The 19,551-nt window shown below is 38.8% G+C and overlaps 1 protein-coding gene across 13 annotated transcripts in view; it reads left to right on the forward strand.

The window, feature by feature from the left end:
- Window positions 1-303: 303 nt before the first annotated feature.
- Window positions 304-19,551, forward strand: part of Il15 (interleukin 15) — an 87,104-nt gene continuing 67,856 nt past the window's right edge. For 5 of the 13 annotated variants that reach the window (XM_029568498.1, XM_029568499.1, XM_029568501.1 and 2 more), the window contains exon 1: window positions 605-1,248. Coding sequence is in view for 2 of the 13 variants with exons in the window: in XM_017800703.2 (XP_017656192.1) it covers window positions 800-1,248 (449 nt within the window). In the remaining 11 variants the exon portion in view is untranslated. The other 8 variants (XR_003851159.1, XR_003851160.1, XR_003851161.1 and 5 more) reach the window with 5 other exon arrangements.

Genomic DNA, 19,551 nt, shown 5'->3' on the forward strand with positions numbered 1-19,551 from the left:
ACAGCCCTGTGGGCACTTGGGCCAGCGGCTCCGAAGCGGTGCCCCTACCGCAGCCTCTGCAGGTTGTTGATCTTCGCCTCTACTTGACTCTTTCTCTTTCACTTTTCTTTTCACTGGGCTTGGGACTCCTTGACTGGAAGGCGCTGGGGGAATCCCTGCTGATTGACCCCTAGTGCCTCAATCGCTGGCGCTGGCTTTACAGTCTTAGTCAACTGCTTCGGAAAAAAAAAATCAATACTTTTTTCAGGCTGCGCAGTAGGTCAAGCAACTGGTCTGGAGTTAGTCACCCATTTCAGATCCAACAACCTTTTTCATACTCTCAGGTCTCCAGGCTTTTCTGCTGAAGCCTCCCTGGGAGGCCAATCGCTGTGGACGTGACCTGTCAACTCCAGGTTGGCTCCCTGAGACTTCCCCACAGGCCATTCCAGAACACACAGAGGCAGTGGCTGACTGCCCAGCGAGGCGGCGCCGGCGCTCCCAGGCCTCCTCTGGGTCGCCCTTCAAATTTTGCGCCCTGGGGGCTGGCAATGGCTGGCACAGCCCTGTGGGCACTTGGGCCAGCGGCTCCGAAGCGGTGCCCCTACCGCAGCCTCTGCAGGTTGTTGATCTTCGCCTCTACTTGACTCTTTCTCTTTCACTTTTCTTTTCACTGGGCTTGGGACTCCTTGACTGGAAGGCGCTGGGGGAATCCCTGCTGATTGACCCCTAGTGCCTCAATCGCTGGCGCTGGCTGCTACCTCGCACCCCGCAGCCAACACTCGATTGAGGTACAGAAGTGGTGGTGGAGGGGGGATTGGCAATGGGATTTACCCCGAAAGCCTACGCCCTGGGCTCCTCCCAGCTCGGGCTCCTCTCATGCACCCACTTCTCCGGACCAGCCGCGGGCTGGCCGCTTCGCCCCACCCTGTTGACAACGACTTCAGTTTCAGTGGCAGTAGGTGCAGAGGGTTTCCCCTTCTGTCCCTTCTGCGCTTTCATTCTTTCTGGGGTTCTCCTCTGCATTCTCACGCTTGCGAAGGAGCACAGATTGCCTGTCCCCGTGCACTTCCCACGCACACTCTCCAGCGTTCTGCGCCCTGCGGGTGGCGGTGCCAGGGCGCGAGGGGCGCTGAGACTCCGCCAGAGTTGCCCAAGCCCAAGGAACCGGTGTCTGGCTGCCCCCAACCAGCTAAGGAATCGGAAGAAGACGTGTCCAACTGCTCCCAGGTTGAGTTCTGCGTCAAACTCAGCTCAGCAAGGTCAAGAAAGGTACCCCCACCCACCCTCGCTTCCCGGCTTCCCACCTTTGCCCCCCGCCCGAAAAAAAAAAAAAAATCTTTCTGCTGGCCTTGAGGAATGGGTGCGAGTTCTGGTCTCACGTTTGTTTTGATGGGAATGTGTCTTATAAAGAAAGAAGTTTGCAGGAATAGTCGCAGGCCTGAGTCTGTATTAGAGACAACTCTGCACAAGCCGCTTATACGGCTCAGCAAAGCAGTTTGTCTGGAAACCAGATCAACGCTTAGAAATGCGGGAAAATTGCCCCAAAATAAAACCCTCAGTCAGGCATGGTTCTGATGAAAATCCAGGGGGTCCTAACCTTTTCAAGTATTATTGAGACAGCACTACTGCAAGAGTATGTAATTCACATGAATTTATATAATCCTGGGCATTTTAAATTATATTAATTTCCTAGTCTGTGTAAAACAAGGCGATTTGTAGTTGGTATATTTACCAAATTCTGAAAGAACGCATCGAAGGCCGAAAGTAGAGATGGATGTCAGCAGCTCTTTTCCACTAGAAATCTTTTCTATTATTACATTGGTAACATTTCTACCTGGGATAGTCACTCTCATCTTTTGAGTGTAGGATCCTGGCTTTATTGATCAAGTTCTCCAGTTTGGGTTAGGGAATAAGCAGATCAGTAAGGTTATCGAATTTTGCTGTGTAGAGGCTGCAAGTTTGGTCATTATCAACACAGAATGCACACTAAAATTTAAACTCAAGTGGATTTCTTAGGGAACATTCTAGCGTTAGCCATCAAGGAAGGAGCATCAAGATCTATAAAGGACCAAATAGATTCAAAGCAATAGCCATTTGAGTATTATAAAGTGAGGGGTAAAAGCTGATGTCAGAAAGCACTTTGGGTTTGTAATGAGTGTGTCTCTTGTCCTGACCTTGTTTCTCTTCTTTTCTGAGAGTTTGCAGTCCGACTCAGAAGGACTTTTCCTGCCTTTCCATCTGTTTTGCAACATGACAGAGGGATTAGTTTGTGTAGGCTCAGATCCTTTGAGAGGCATGGAGGGGGTCCCCACAGTCTAGGTGTCACTGATATCTCCTGGTTGGCAACAGCAGCCCCAGAGTGTAATGAAAAAAATGACCCTCTAGTTGGAATTTTCCTGTAGATTGCTGGTGGGTTTAAGAAAAAAATACTATGATGCTTTTTTGTTTAAATCCCTTCAGTTGTAGGAAGTATCAATAGCTACATTGCAAGACATAATTTTTGGCAATAAAATAAATACTTATAAAGTAATTGGATATAGAAAACAAAAAAGCAAATGGCTTGAAGGTTACTGAAACAGAAGTTGGAAATCGAGATTTTAACTTTAGAAGTCTGCTTATCTGACATTTACTGCCCCTCTTCAAATTCAATAAAGCCGGAAAAGAAGTCTCAAAATGCTGGGAATTTGTAGATTTTTCTTGAGGAAAATATTTACAACTTTTTCAGTTTTATAAGTGGGTCTTTGACCCAATAGTTTTGAAACATTTTAGAATTTAAAAGTTTATCCCACTTCCTTTACAATTTTCTGTTTTGGGTTACTTATAACCATTCTTCTGAATGCAGGTTAGCCTTCAGATCTATAACCTGAATTTGGGGCAGTAATTTGAGTAATAGCAACTTAAATTCTGATGTACCAGCTATTGTTCTAAATTCATGCATTTTTAAAATCTTCATAATGGGCTTATGTGGCACAAAGTACATTGAAGGGCATTGAAGTGTAGAGTTTAAATAACTTTTGGGAGGTAACAAGGCTAGAGAGGATTGATTTGGATTCAAAACCAGACAGACCTACAATTGTCTGTATTTATGAAGGATAAATTTATTCCTAGTAAAATATTCTCTACAGTTTGACAGTGACAATCACTATTTCATTCTGAGGCAGTGTTATGATGATAGAGTTGATATTGTCTTAACTTGTATAACTGACATTATTAGCTATATCTTTAAATATAATTACATAATATTCATGTGCATGTGTTTGACTCCTTAGAGAAATTTCTTTTATGATTCCTAAAAGAACTTACATCAGTTTCTGTTGAGAGCGACTGATTAACAATGGACAAATCTGGATTTATTTTTCCATCTGAATCTATGTACCTGCCATTCCATCTATGGAAGCAGAAAGCTAAGATTGATGGAGAGTCGAGAGCAGCAGACTGTGCTCTCCCATGCTGACTGGAACAGGGCAGTTGCTCTTTGAGATGACTCCTTCAGAAGGCTTCACATAGAGACTTGACAGGAAGCCAGGTTCTTTCTTTAGCTCAACATTAGCTCTTACATTTACTTAGTCATTAAGGTAACTACAGGAGACTATTGAGACTGAACATTGCTTAAAAGCTTACTGCTTACTCTTTTGCATTGGTCGGTGGAAAATTCCATAAGGGCTTTGAGAGAGAATGAGTGGTTTTACTGAGAATTGGAATGTAACTAACAATGATTTTATGTTGTTTCAATAATTTACTAATATTAACATTATGTATGTATATATGCATATGCCTATATATCTAATATGTTTGTGTATATGCATTTATGTGTGTGTCACCTGCTAGCAGCCATGTGCAGATAAAGGCTTATGTTAAATTGTCTCCAGATTGTACTGAATGTGAAAAGAGGGTTAGTCTAGAAATCCCAACTGAACTACTGAAGTGCAAATTACAGTTATTAATGATACCTACCATTCAGAAGGAACCTAATGTGAATCTGAAAGTTGCAGAAAGGCAGCCTCTGTTGTTTTGGGCACCATGCTGGCATTTCCTAGGCATACACTCATTGAATTCTAATAACCATGTCATATTTGTTTCCACTGAACAAAAAAACGTAAAAAGCAAACACAAAAAGTGTCCCTGTCTTGCAATTTCATGCAGTTTAGTATCTAACTAGCGAAGCAGTGCTAAGATCTATTCAGTCTTTTCAGATTCCATCTTTTGTGGATGAAATGTTCATATTTTTCCTTAGAGAAACCATGAGGTTCAGTATAACAAGAAATAAAATGCCCATATCTGTGCCAGGAAACAGTTACATTTTCATCCTTTGAGGTGATCTAACGCTACTTATTATTTTTCTTTACATTAAACAATATTATCCCTTCTTTATAAAGTTACTTGGGCCAGTGAGTTGGCAAAGGACTTGCCAAATGCGCCTGGCAATCTGATTCCAATCCCCAGAATCACATAAATATGGACCCACTCCACAAAGTTGTCCTCTGACCTCTGCACATGTGCCAAGGTTCTCATGCATACACACAATAATAATAAAAATAAAATAAAATAAACATATTCTGTGCTGGAATAAGGACTAGGAAGTGAGGGTCTTTGAGCTCATTTCAATTCAACCATAGTTGTATACATTCTCTGTCTGGAGATAGTGTATTTGCGTGCATGTATTTCTCAGTGTTTTGTCACACTGCAATGGTAGAAGACTTTGTAGAGACCATGTGAAAACTGACCTAAATGACTAGGTGTAACTACTTGTTTCTTCTCTAAATATTTGGTTTTTCTTTGTCCTGAGAGGCTACAGATCACATTAGTAGGATGATAGAAATCATCTTTTCCAAATGAAGAAATAGAAACTGAAAACAATAAAGAATAGTGCTAGCAGAAGAACGGGTCACGGGGTTGATGAAGGAGCTGTACTTTACTATTGTGACACACACACACACACAAAGACAGAGAAAGTCCCTGGTCCCTGGTAACAATGACTCATACTTCTTTACTTTTTTGAGATATACTTTTATTTTTAATTAGGTGTATGTGTGTATCTGTCTGCCTGTGCACTTGAGTTTGGATGCCCATGAAGGCCAGAAGTATCAAATCTCGTGGAGAGGGAGTCATAGTAGTTGTGAGCCAACTCACGTAAGAGCAGTAAGCACTCTTAATGATGCAACCATCTCTGTAGCCCTGACTCATATTTCTTGATATTTTATTTGAGCACCGTCTAACTGGAATTAGCAAAATAAAATACCTTTTACACAATTAAGATCAACCTCAAAAATCTTCAAATAATCTTTCCTTCACTGAAAATTTTTATAGTTAAAATTTTTATTTTTTTCCATTTTTGTACATTTATGTGTATGTTTGTGTGTGTCCATGTAGGGGAATGTATGTGATGCACCTGCATATGCAGAGGTGGAGGCCAGAGGACAGCCTTTGGTGTCATTCTTCAGGCATCCATCTTTTTTTTTTTTTTTCCTAGATGGTCCCTTTTAAAATTCTGGAATTCACCCTTAGGCTGGAATGACTGTTCAGTAAATCCTAGAGATTTCTGTTTCTGTCACCTTGGAGCTGGATTATAAACTCAGGCCACCATGCCTGACTTTTTTGTACTTGAGTTCTGAGGATCAAATTCAGGTTCTTGGGTTTGGAAAACAAGCACTTATCAACTGAAGTAGCATCTCTCCGGTCCCTATTTTTTCCAATTTTTTTCTTCTCCTTACCTCTTTATAACAAAAATAATCATATCAATTTGAAATTTATTTTTATCATTAATATATCATATTGATCAAAATTATCCTTTTACAATTTTTATTTGTTTATTTTATGAGTATCTGTGTTTTCCTGAATAAGTTTATGTGCAGGAGTCTTCAGAGGCCAGAAGAGGGTGTCAGGTCCCTTAGAACTCAGAGAGGTGGTTGGTGAGTAGACATATGGGTCCTGGGAACTGAATCTAGGTCTTCTGCAAGAGCAGAAAGTGCTCTTCACCACTGAGCCAGCTCTCAAGCCTCTGAAAATTATTATTTTCCACGCTATTATAAAAAATATATATTCGGTACATAATAAAAATAACCCTTTACCTTTTAGTCAGAAGCATGAAATTAAAACACAGAGGGACTGTGTACTCTAGAAATAGCCATGCTTAATGAGAATGCTTTCATTAAAGGTATCCTTCCTATGAGCTTTTCAAATCACATGGATGGGACAGGGATGTGTCTTTGTAAAAACTAGATGAGGGGTAATTGTGAAAAAGGAAGTGAGAAAGGAGAACTTGCCAGAAATCTGCTTGCCTTGGGCACATCAGGCATGGCAATGATCCAGAAAGGCTCTTCTCATGAGACAGCGGCTGTGAATTTTGTTTCCTTTAGAATTCTCTGCTAACCTCATGCTTGTAAAGTGGGCAGACACCCAGGGATGCCTATTTTTCAGTTGAGAGATCTCTGATCTACTTCCACCCTAGGCTTCTGATAACCATGGTTTATTGGGCAGTGTGAGGAACACTAAAGAGCCTGGTTTGGCTGCTGTGGAGACTCTGCTCAGGACCAGTGAGAACAGGTTTTCACAGGGCTCAGATAAGCAAGCATGAGGACTCGATTTTGGTTTCTCATAACCCATGTTGTTAAAAGAAGCCAGATGCATTGATCCATACCTGTATCCCATCACTAGAGTCATGGAGAAAGGAGGATCCATGTGGCTCGATGTTCAGCCAGCTTAACTGAATCTGCAAGCCTCAGCTTCAGTGAGAGATTTTGTCTCGTAAAATGGGTGGTAAGTGATTGAGAAAGACATCTGATACTCACCTCTGGCTTACACACACACACACACACACACACACACACACACACACGTAAACACACACATAAACACACTTAGAGAGAGAGAGAGAGAGAGAGAGAGAGAGAGAGAGAGAGAGGATGGGACAGTGTCTCATTTGTACTTAGAAGATAGTGGGACGTAGAGTTGGCTTGTATTGACAGCAGTAACAGCCATCCATAACATTCAAAAGTTTAACAGCTGAACAAGATTGTAAAGAAGGTAGGAGACAAGACACATAAGGAAACACACTGAACTAAAGCAATAAAAGCAGTATTTCAGGAAAAAAGTTTGGAGTACAATTTATTGAAGAAAAAAACAAACACAAATTAGAGCCTGGGAATACAGCTGGAAATCCATGTAGTTACTTCAAGTGCACAGTCTTTCCTATGATGTGCTCAAGGACACAGCTCTAGTAATTCCTTCTTTGCCATCATTTCTTCCTCTTTCTCTCTAATAGACCTTTCCCATCACCATATATCCATGTACTAATTTATTTTGTTAAGAAAATTATATCATATCCTCATAGTTTTTTCCTCATGTTTCTTTCCATTATCACTTGATGTTCTTGCTCATATTTTATAGAAAAATTTCATAATTGTCTGAAATGTCTCTATTCTTGTTGTCTTCCGAACTGGCCATAGTGTCATCTCCATTTCTCCACTGAATGAGCACTTGTCAAAGATCCCAAGAATTACCATACTATTAAATGTAGTAGTTAGCTCTTGGTTCTCTTTCCATGTGCTCTTTCCCCAGCACTTCCACACCTCTCTATTTCCCTTTAACCTGGGCAGCAAGTATTTCTCTCTTTTGCTAGCTGTTTATTTCTCAGTTAGGATAGTCTGAGAACTTGGTCCCTAAGCCTTTTCTCTATCTGGGCTTTCTCTCCTACTGATCTCCTCTGGACTCAGGTTTTTAATGTTCCTAGACTAATGATTCATAAGTTATTGTCTCTAGCCATGACCTCCTTTATGAACTCCAGACTCATATCCAGCATCTCTGATTAGATGTCTGACACTCATTGGATTCCCACCTTACTCCTCAATCTTCCTGTCCCATAGTCCTCCCTATCTTATTTAGTGGAAATTCCATTCTTTAACTTGTATAAATAACTGATGTATAAGTCACTGTGAGTTGTCTTTAACTTCTTTTTTGTGCCCCCAATGATTTTGGTAACAAATTACTTAGTTATACCTCCAAGATGACTCCCCCTATGACCTGTCCCTGCCACCATCGCTGCTGTTTGCTGAGAGCAAGCCACCATCATCTTACAGTATTATTTCAAGAGTTGGTTTCTTTGTTGCTGTGCTTGCCTTCTTCCCTGTGTTGAGCTATCTCAACACAGCAGCCACATTGCTTCAGTTATTTGTCTTGCATTAAAAATAACCACACACTAAAGGTCATAAGGGTCAAAAGCATTTGGGAGCTTCAGAGGGGGGAATGTTAGAGTAGCAAAAAGCCCCATTAGAAAGAAAGAAAGAAAGAAAGAAAGAAAGAAAGAAAGAAGAAAGAAAGATCAGCTGTCAGAAAAAAAAAGTGATGGGGAGATACGAGAGGTGTTGGAAGGGGAGGAGTGGGCATGGATTTGATCAAAACACCTTATACACATGTATGAAATTCTCAGTAAAGGTTTTTTTTAAGTTAAAAAAAAAACAAAACAGGCCAGGTGTGGTGGCGCATGCCTTTAATCCCAGCACTCCAGAGGCAGAGGCAGGTGGATCTCTGTGAGTTCAAGGCCAGCCTGATCTACATAGTGAGTTCCAGGACAGCTGGAGCTACAGGGAGACCCTGTCTCAAAAAGACCAAATAATAATAATAATAACCACAAACAAGGAAAAAGTAGCCTAGAACTCAGTGGCTTAAAAAAATCAATTTGTTATTTGTCGTGATTCTGCTGTATTCAAGTGCTTGACTCCTTCCAGTTTGAGAAGGTCAGTATACCCAAGAAGGTATCTGCATTCTCTCATCAGACTCATCAACTAGATGTTAGCTGGCTAGTCTTTAGTCTCTCTTTAAATCGACTTTCTAAATGACTAACGTGCTTCTTTATGCTATATTGCTTTCAGGTAGCTAGACTGTTGAAGTAATGATTGTTAGCTTTCCATTACTGCAACAACATAACCTGAGGCAATCAGCTTATCAGGAAGAAAGGTTTGTTTGTACTTTCAGTTTGGGAAATATCAGTCCATTGGTGGTTGGCCCTCCTACTGTTGGGCCTGTGGTGAGACAGGATGTTATCACACAAACTTGTAGAGGAAGATACTACTTATTTGTGGAAAATAGGAATTAATGCATAGGGAGGAAGATGAATGGCCCAGGGTTTCAATATCCCTTGTAATGGCACACTGCCAGTGACCTAACTTCTTTCAATTCCACTTCACCTCCTAAAGAATGCACCATCTCTCTATAGTGTCATTCAGAGGTCACGCCTTTAACACATGGGCCTTTGAATGACATTCAGTATCTAAACAATAACAACTACAGACTTTGAACCCTGTATGGCTTATCTTATTATAGTATGCAGTTCAGACTTAAAGTCTCTAAATTAGATCTCTAGTTATGGATACAATTTCCCTGGTGCTGTTTTTTTTCTGATGTCTGAGATCTCTGAACTAAAAAGAAAACCACCTTCTTCTGGCTCTAAAGACAGTGACACGACAAAAGGACAAGGCCATTTACAAATAAGAAAACAGAAGGACAGTTCTGAATCCAGCCAGTCCCATCTCAGTAGTTCTCTTTGCTCTGGAAGCAGAAAGGAAGTCCAGATTTGTTCCCAGTGATGAATCCTCCTGACCTTTATTATTTTTTAATTTGTTTTTTATTTTTTTGTTTATTTCATATAGAACATCTCAAATAATCTTAATCATTTTTATATTCTCATCCCCACTGGCACCCTCCCATAGCCCCCTGCAGTGGAGCCCATATACTTTGTCATACCTGTTAAGGTTCACTGTGTGGTCAGTGTCCCCAGACTTTCCCCAATGCAAGTCCATCCACTGAGTCTAGTCAGCCTATCTAGAGTGCCTTGTTTTAGAAAGATCAAGTCTTCTTCAACTAGCAATCAGTTGCCAGTATTTCTTCAGATAAGATTGGAGTCTGCTGTTCATTTCCCCAGTTCTATGCTAAGTTATTGTCTGCCTGCGTTTGCATGGGACTTATATATGTTGATACCATTGCCATAGAATCATATGTGCAGGGTCCCAGGAGCTTGTAAGACTCTGCTTCCACATGGTCATGCACCTCCTCCCTGGCTTTTACAATCTTTCCATCCCCTCTTCCGTGATGGACCCTGAGCCTTGGGTGGGTGAAGTTTAATAAAGGAGTCCTGTCCAAGGATCAGCATTCAGCAGACTCTTGATCTTTACACTTTGGCCATTTGTGACCTTTTGTGTTCCTTTTGCTGCATGAGGGAGCTTCATTGTTGAGAGATCCATTAGTGTCTTCTTCTTTAACCCTGTTCTATGTTCCATGAGCCTTAGAGGTTGCATTGTAGATGTGTCACTTAGGCCTGGGCAATTTTAGACAAGATCTGTGTGTGGCCAGTTGTGGTACTTGGTAATAGTCTCTGACTGGTACAAAATGAACTTCTTTGATGAGTGATGACTGGGATACATATTTTGATAAGGATACAAATTTTGCACATAGTAAGAAATCGCATTAGTCTAGAGATGTGACAGGCTTGGGGTTTTCTCTAAGATCTATGGCCACTCCAGCCATGTGATTTTGGTTATGTTTACAGTACTGTACTTGAGTTTCCTCCCACTGAGTGGGCTTTTAGTCCAATTAGGTAGTTGTTAATTACCCCCAAGATGAAAGTACCACTACTGCACCAATGATGTATGCTGTGCTGGCCATTGATGTGGTTATTTGGTCTTGAAGCTGGTGTTGGATCACCCACTGATCTTTTCCCTTGGCACCTTCATAGTGCTCTCCCAAGCTATAAGAGCAAGCCTTCAGGGGAAGTGGTTACAGGTTGGTTGTAGCTTTATTGCTCCAAATTCTATGTCCAAAGTATTTTCTGTCTTTGGGAGTAGGGTCTTACTTTCAAGTTATGAGAGGCCATCAAGAGGTGTGGCAATAGTCTGAGTTGTTTTGGGAGTCTCTTGGAACTCCCTGGCCAACAACTCAAAGGAAGATTTCTCCTGTCTGGACTGTTTCTATTTAAATGGGAAGGGGATGGGAGGGTTATGCAAGGAAAGTTGCAGATAAAGGGAAAAAGGGAGCTCAAGAGAGGTCGAACCATAGAAGATGGGTACTATCGGGAGAAATGGGGAAAATTGGGATACTTTAAATGGAGAAACCATTATGGAAGTGTTAGTGAGAGAGAGGGGAGATAAATAATGCCTATCTACTGTTAAAAAATAAAAACCAGAGGTAACCATATTAGCCCAACAACTACTGACAAATTACACATACATTACCTCCTGACTTTTTACCTTTGTTCTTTGGGTTTTGGGGTCCTCTTCTGACTCTTACTTTCCATGAGAAATAACTTGCATTTGCAATGGAGTAACCTTCTTGGTTTTAGAATTAGGGACCTTCAGTGTACTCTCTTTTGTTTAGAGATTGGCATCTTGGTTTTAGCTCTTAAGTTTAAATCTCTTTAAACTTAGAGATTTCCTTCAAGTTTTATTGAGGTTCATTTCATTAGAAAAAAATGCATATCCATACAAGCCTAAAGACTGGCTTTAATTTGTTTAATTTGTTTTATTTTTAATTTCTAATTTGTCTATGAATATGAATGCTATAGAAAGAGCCCTCAAGGTGTTTTGAAGCCTCTTTGACTAGCTGGAAAAGACTGCAAGACATTACTTTAAAACTTTCCTGGGTCTAATGAGAGGTTGTTTAGATCCACAAGTGACTTGATCTTTAGTCTGATGAAAACATTGTTTTGGTGAACCTCAGATTTGATCTTTGCCCTAAGACTATGTGTTTCTTTGAGAATTTTTTGATGCCTAGACCAACAAGGAGGAGGAAAGTTTTATTTTTAACCAAGAAAATCTTTGTTTTTAATATATAGAGTCTCATTTATCCCAGACTGTGTTGGAATTTGCTATGTAGCTAGATGACCTTGATTTGTGATCCTGCTGCCTATACCTCTCCAGTGCTGGGATTACAGGCACTGGCAGCCAGTTTGAAACCTTTCTTATCTTCCTGGTTCAGTACTTAATCTCTCCAGCTAAATGCATCAGAAGTATACTTTGTTCCTTCTATATTATTGCAGGTTACAGTGCTATCAACATCTTTCCACAGGGTAGCATGAGTTGTCCTTTATCTGGACTCCAGGAACATGGCATCAGTCTAGTCTCTAGTCATCACTCACAGTGGCCTTTTCTTAGTTGTCTCCCTATTGCCTGGTCTAACATTAATTTCAGTATTTCAATATCAGCCATTCATTGCCATGTAACAAGCTACCCTAAACCTAGGGGCCTAAAATAAAAGCCAATTTTTAATTAAAGGTTATAGGTTGACAAAGGTAAAAATTTGGACAAGACACAGTAATGATGGTTTCTCCTCTTCCTTGGTGCTATTACTGGTCTCAGAAGAGAGTGTGTCTTCCATGGCTCAGTACACAGTTGGACACTGGGTCATATATAAGGGAGCCTCATAACCACCTGTTGCTTGGACATCTTGTTTGCCATCTACATGACTTTTTCCTCAGGCTGAATTGAGTTTCCTTAAAGCATGACAGTCTCAGGGTTGTCAGATTCTTTATTTTGTAGCACTCAACTCCTGTAAGGCAGGAAGTAGAAGCTGCCAACTCCTAAGGCCTGGGAATTTAATTCTAATACTATCATATTTGTATCATTCTTTTGGGAGAAAACAACTCAGAAGTCCACCCATTATTAAAGAAGAGAGAACATAGACTCCATTTCTTGATAGAGTGCCATGTATATTTATGAACTGGCAGCCATTGCTTTGCAGTAGCTATTTTTGGAAATTATCTGGCACAAATGGTGTTTTTATGAAGCTACTAGGTGAGTCAGAGCACTGCCCTATTCAAGACCCTCCTTCTTAAAATATGACTCTAAGTAAAAAGTAAATTCAGTTACAATGGTCAGAAAGTCTCTAAGTGACTTGTATCCTTATTATATCATCTACCTCTTTCCTTGGCTTACTGGTTTGCTCACACAGACACATTTTCTATTCATCAAACATAATGCTATGCTTTTGCCTAAGAACCTTTGAACTTGCTGGTACTATCTGCTTAGAATTCTCTGAGATATGGTCCACTCCTTTTACCTCTTTGGGCCTTGACTCAAGTGCCCCTATTTGTAATGTAGCTTTCCAGTACTGGCATCTTCATGTCATAGACCCAACAACAGCCCATCTCTTTTGTAGATCTTTAATGCGATCTGACATGCAGCCATATTTATACTATTTTATCTAAAGATCATAGGATCAAATGGGTTTTGGAAATACAGGGTTTTTTCCCCCCAGATTTTTGAAAGTCAAATGTTATCTTTATCATGTATGATGTAACAATAATGCTGATTCAGAGACCAATCCAGAAGTAAAATAAATCCAACTTATAAAGAGTTGTATGTCTGTTCAATTCATATATGATTAACTGACGAAGTAAGGGGAAATTTTCTGTCTTTAGAGCTTTCTTGATATTCAGAAAAAGGAACTATGGACTTGCGTATATTTTATTTAATGTCTTGTGAACAATTATCCTATGGCATTAGAATATGAGCTGTAGAGGAACATGCATTTTTGCTATTTTCTTCATTGATATATCCCCAACATTTATTTGTTCTGACATGTGGCAGTATCTTAATAAATACTTGCTGAATGAGTGAATGAATGAAGGATAGATAGCCTAAGGAACAAAACACTGTTAAAATTAGGAGAGGCTGGATGTGGTAGTCCGTACCTGCACTTCCAGTACTTGTTAGGCATAGGCAGAAGATGCTGAGTTCAATATCTGCCTGGGCTATGTAGTAAGACTTCATGTCTGAAAACCAACCTACCAAGCAAACAACCAACCAGCCAAATAAGCATAAACAAGTGGGGCAAAAAAGCTCTATTTTCAAGGAGAATCTTTATTAATATATTTCATTTAGCTGTTGAATTGTTTGCTTCAGTAGCCAGTAATTTTGAGTGGCTAACGTGTGTAAACTGTTTTCTAAGTACTTGACAGGCTTTGATTCAGTGAGAGGTATGAAAAAAGAATCAGTAGATTTAATATATTAATCACAAGAGAGAAAAAGTAACATTGCTAGGAATATATATTGTGTATAGATAAAACATGAAGTTCTGATGGGAAAAAAGAAACTGATTTTAGAATCTCAAGGCTGAGACTAAAATGGAACATACAGTTGAAAATATGTCATGAGGAGTACTGATCTTGAGACTAGATGAGCTGTTTGTAAAAGAAATCCAGCCTGTGACTTGATGAGCAAAGAAGTATTTATTGAGTTCAATTGTGAGGCTGTTTCTCCAGTATATCTATCTATCTATCTATCTATCTATCTATCTATCTATCTATCTTCCAGTATTTGTATAAATATATATACACTCCAGTATAAATCATATATATATACATATATATATATATGTGTGTGTGTGATTTGTGGTCACACATGACGACTTGAGAGACTGTCCTTGAGATGGTTACTCCAAGAGAAATAATCTCAGAGAAGGTCTTCAAGAAAGACTGGGTCAGCTCCCAGCTCTTCAAAATAAAGTTTGGGGTTCACACACTTGTTTGCATGCCATATTTGCTCTGCTAATTGTTTTCTAACAGGCTTTTATAGCCACAACATGCTTATTATTATATGGCCATCTTTAAAGTGGTATTTCTATACCAAGTTTTCCATAAGGAATCCAAGTTTAACTCAACTTCCTCTCTTACTCCTAGAAATATTGACCATATTTTACATTTCTGAGATCACCAACTGATTTCAGCACTTGATAGATGAAGGCAGGATGATGCTGAGTTTAAGACCAGCCTAGGCTACATAGTAAGACCTTGTCTCTAATCCAACCAACCAACCAAAGAAACAAACAGGCATAAAACTAATGGGAAAAATGAAAAAAGAGGTATTTTAAAGGAGAATGTAACTTATTAATATGTATTATTTATTCATTGAATCCTTTGCTTCCCCAACAACTAGAATGTCTCTAACAATATTTAAAATATTTTGCAATACTAATATATTCATATAGCCTCTCCTCTCAAGTAAATGATAAATGATATAAGCTATGATTATAGAAATGGAAGGGTTGTATTTGGGGAACATGAATCTTTATATGCCTGCCACCTTGCCTGCAAAGAAGTAGAGCTATGAAAATGTCTTTGTTGCTACTAAGCCACTACTTGCTACTGAGTGTTAAGTATGATAAGATTCTGAGAAATAGATTTAAGTGTATTTGATTCAATGTGAGTTGTTCCTGATCATATCATGTGGCTGTTGGAAAATTTTCTCCAGCCTGCTCTGTATTTTCAGACTCAGAAAGTGAACTAAACTTCCTTGGGGGCAATAATTTTGTCCAGAATACAGATATAATGATTTAATTTATTCTTAGGGCAATGAATGTTTTACAACTGAAGAAACAAGAAACCAAACCAAGGCCATTTAATACTCGATAACATTTTTTTTTCATTATAGAGGGGCTGATTTGACAATTTCAAAGCAAATGTTTCAAAAACTGAAAAGAAATTGAAATATGGCACACACTATTCTCTAAATTTCTTCAAACAGAAGTTATTTATTTTCTTAATTCTATTTGCCAAATGTTTTAGAAACAATTTAGAAAAAGATGAAATTTATAAAGTTGTTTTGTTGACATAGTGTTCATTTAGTCCTTTTAACTTGAGAATCCAAAAGGTCAAATATATAGGCCTGACATTATTATATCACTTAAATTTTGAACCCAAATATTAGATTTAAAAATCTGTATTTCCTAACTAGGTGCTACTCTGGTAAAGCAATGTCTTAGTTCTTGATGCTTGTAAGGAAACTGAAAAACTAGAGACATGGTTTTGCTGATGACTTATTTGACTTGACATGATGATATTTATCTTATTAATATCTTGGCTTTTCTTAATTATAGTCACGATTAGTTATAAGTATGGCCTCCAAGCCAAAGATTTTAGTTCTAGAAGGCTAATGGCAGGACAGAAGCTCTGCTAAACAATAGTGCCTATTTACTAATCAGCTTCTTTGTATGTAACTCTCTGCCAAGCATTATGAGGGATAAAAATAAGTAACTATAAAAAATCTCCATAGATTTATTATTTAATGGAGCAATTAATAATTGAATAAGAGCTGAGGATCCTGCGTAGAGTGACTGTTTTCTAATATATTATGTTTTCTTTCACAGTCAGACATTGATTGGGACGTGCTGCCCTCGATGGGGAAGCACTATTTTATACAACATCTTTTCCTCTTGACATGTATCTGGTTCTTCCTCTCAGCACATAGCTGATCCAGTATTCTCTGTTAACCCTTTCTACGAGAATAGTTCCCTGGATTTTCAAGACTGGTTTGGGTGTCTTTTATTCTTAACTTTATTCAACACATATTTCTATAATTAACATTTTTTCTTCTCCATAGTGCCAAGCACTTTAACTTAGCCTCCCCAAGTCATGAGGGCTAAATTTCAAATGTGTAAACTGAAGCACAGTAGGTAAGGAGGCTTGCTCAATGCTGATATTAACAAGGGGTAGAACTAGGTTTTGAACTCTGGTCTCGTTTTGAGTCTGCATTCTTCACACTGAGGTTTCTATCTCCTGGTGGTCCACACTGGTAACATTATTGACAAAAAATTATCATTATTTATCAATGAAAGACATGTAAAGCAAAAAACTGCTTAAACTTTTAGGGAGCTCAGAAAGTTTACAAGACAGAAGATGTAAAAATGATATCTTGCAATAGAAAATTAGTTATTAGCTAATATAACACAATAGTAAATCATACAACCTCTCATGGCAAGGACATATTCTCCACAATGAAATATGATTTACCTGATGGTTGAATGGATGACTTGGCATCACAAAAAGTAGTACAGAAAAAGTAATGCCAAGTTCTTAAGGGAGGAAGAATGAATGGGATCCTTTAAAATTGGAGAACCGTGCACGCAGAGAAAAGTTTAGTAAATATTGAATTTAATACAGAAACGTGAACAACATTCTTTAAATTTGGGGAGAGGATGAGGAATATGACAGTACAGCTTTAGAGTATTGAAGACAACGACAATAGACCATTGTAATTGAATACTGAAGGTGTGCCAAATAATGCAAAAGTGAGATCATGGTGGTTTAGCCGAAGGGAGAAAGAGATCATGAAATTTCCATCTTTCCTTCGTCGCAGAAGGGTGCTAATTGAAAACAATGAGTTAGGATAAAGAGAACTACTCTGGAGCAGTGATTGGTTCTGATAATGAAGGTACGTATTTGGGAGTGGTAGACTGGAGCTGTTACACTGTAGTAGTATTTTGATGGCAGTAGTAATGATGCAGACAGTTAATTCTAAGATAAGAAATGAAGAACTAAAAACCTATGAACAACTACCCTTTTCATATCAATGTGAAGTTGTAAGCCCATCATCATAATCCTAGTTATTAGGAATAAATTATATCCACTTTGTAATTGAAGTTAATATGAACAAGTAACATCATGCACACATATTCTTGATAGCTGAATAAATTCTTAGAGAGGAGGGGTCCCAAACACCTCATCCTCCCTCATTTTACCTTATTGAGTAAACTGGACAATACACTTAATTTCTATGTACTTTCTCCTCTGGAAAATTAAGACAATTCTTGGGTTGTTAAATCTGGCACTGTGGAGTAAGAACAAAACATGGATGGATTCAATCTATGCTGAGATAAGTAACTTTTCTATGTGGTACTTAGGCACTGACTGAGACTCACCTCCAATCTAAATGACATATCTTAAGGATAGTGTCTCTGAGGATTAAAGACTGTAGTTAGTTATTCAAAGATCTGGAGTTCATCAGCTTCAGGGTGACATGAGCTGCTTTTTTGGGAAACTACCACATTTTTACAACAAATAAAGTTGAAAAATAGCAGCCTGGATGAGAGTATCATAGAAGAGAAGATGATTAACCCACCCATCCTTGATTACATAAAACACCCCAAAAGGAATTCAGCCTCCATAAAAACAGATGCTTGTCGTTCCAGCAAATGGCACAGGTAAACCACACACTACTCATCTAGGAAGCTATGCTCTTTCGCCTATGTGGGCAGTGGACAGAATTCTGTTTGTTCTGTTCTTTGAAGTGGTGTGTACTCTATTAGACTATATCAGTTTTGTTGTTGTGACAAATAGCTGAGACAAACGATTTAAAAGGAGGAAGGATCTACTTTGACTCAGAGTGTCAAAGGATAAAGTCCATGGTTGAGTGGCTATACTGTTTCTTAGTCATGGGAATATGTGGTGGAGCAGAACTGTTCACCTCATAGCAACTAGGAAACAGAATTCAATATGAAACGAAGTGCCCAGGGACAAAGTATCTCCCTGTCACCCACTTCCCCAAATAGGACTCACCTCCCAGAACCCCACCACCTCCCAACAAGCCATTCAGATAATGACTCCATTAGTATAGTCACCCGTTTCTAAAGCAGGGCCCCCATGATCCAAATACTTCCCCAATGCCCTGACTTGGAATACAGTTTTCATCAGGAAACACACCTTAATTATATGAGCCTTTGGGGGGAATTTCATATCTAAATCACAATAAAGCTTTTTCCATTTTCTTTGTTCCCACCCTATGTTAAAGAATCTTCTTTTCGGTAATTTAGTCATTTAATAGTGCATCCTTAGAGATTGTCCTGATGGAAGAAGCAAGTTACCTATGTCTATCTGCAATATCTTTTAGTGTTTCTTAAAAAAAAAAAAAAAAACCAAAAATAACCTTCTAAAGAAATGTGACATCTTAGAAAAACAAAAAATGCAGTCAGCTTCATAATCTTTTGACAATAAAGCCAGTGGAAGAAATCAAAATATTAAAGTATAAGGAACCTGATTCTTCAAGGATGCGGTAGTATTTGATGATGTCTGGAAAGCCCATTTCATTATACTTAGACTGAGGTACATGGGAGTAGAGACAGAAAGCAGAAAAAATGAATATAGTCTTTAGGAGTTTGTATACTTTCTGTTGCTTTTGAATAAAGCTAGCTTCATTCAGTTGTGGTTAGATAGAATTAGGGAGTTATTTCAATTTTCCTGTATTTGGAGGACATTGCTTTGTGTCCTAATATGTGGTCACTTTTGGAGAATGATCAATGGGCTGCTGAGAAGAATGTGTATTCTTTAGTGTTTGGATGAAATGCTCTGTAGATATTTGTTAGATACATTTGAATTATGACATCATTTAATTACACTGTTTCTCTGTTTATTATTGTCCAGGTGATCTGTTATTGAGAGTGAGGTAATGAAGTCATCCAATATCACTGTTTTGGGATTAATATGTGGCTTTATATATAGTAATATTTGATTTATGAAATTGGGCCATCTGTGGCTGTAGAGATGGCAGAGGATCCCCAGTTCAGTTCCCAGCACCCATGTCATGTCTAATAACCATGCATAACTCCAGTTCCAGGAGATCCAATGCCTTCTGACCTCTGCTGGGACTGCATGCATGGGTGCACTTACATACATGCAGGCAATGCACTCATACACATAAAATAAAGATAACAAAAAAGAAAGAAATCGGGACATCTGCATTTGGTGTACACGTTTATAAATTATAATGTACTATTTGTGGATTGTTTCTTTAATGAGTATAAATTGTCCTTCCT

Source organism: Nannospalax galili, unplaced genomic scaffold, assembly GCF_000622305.1.
Source record: "Nannospalax galili isolate Female #2095 unplaced genomic scaffold, S.galili_v1.0 scaffold359, whole genome shotgun sequence".
Taxonomy (NCBI): Eukaryota; Metazoa; Chordata; class Mammalia; order Rodentia; family Spalacidae; genus Nannospalax; species Nannospalax galili.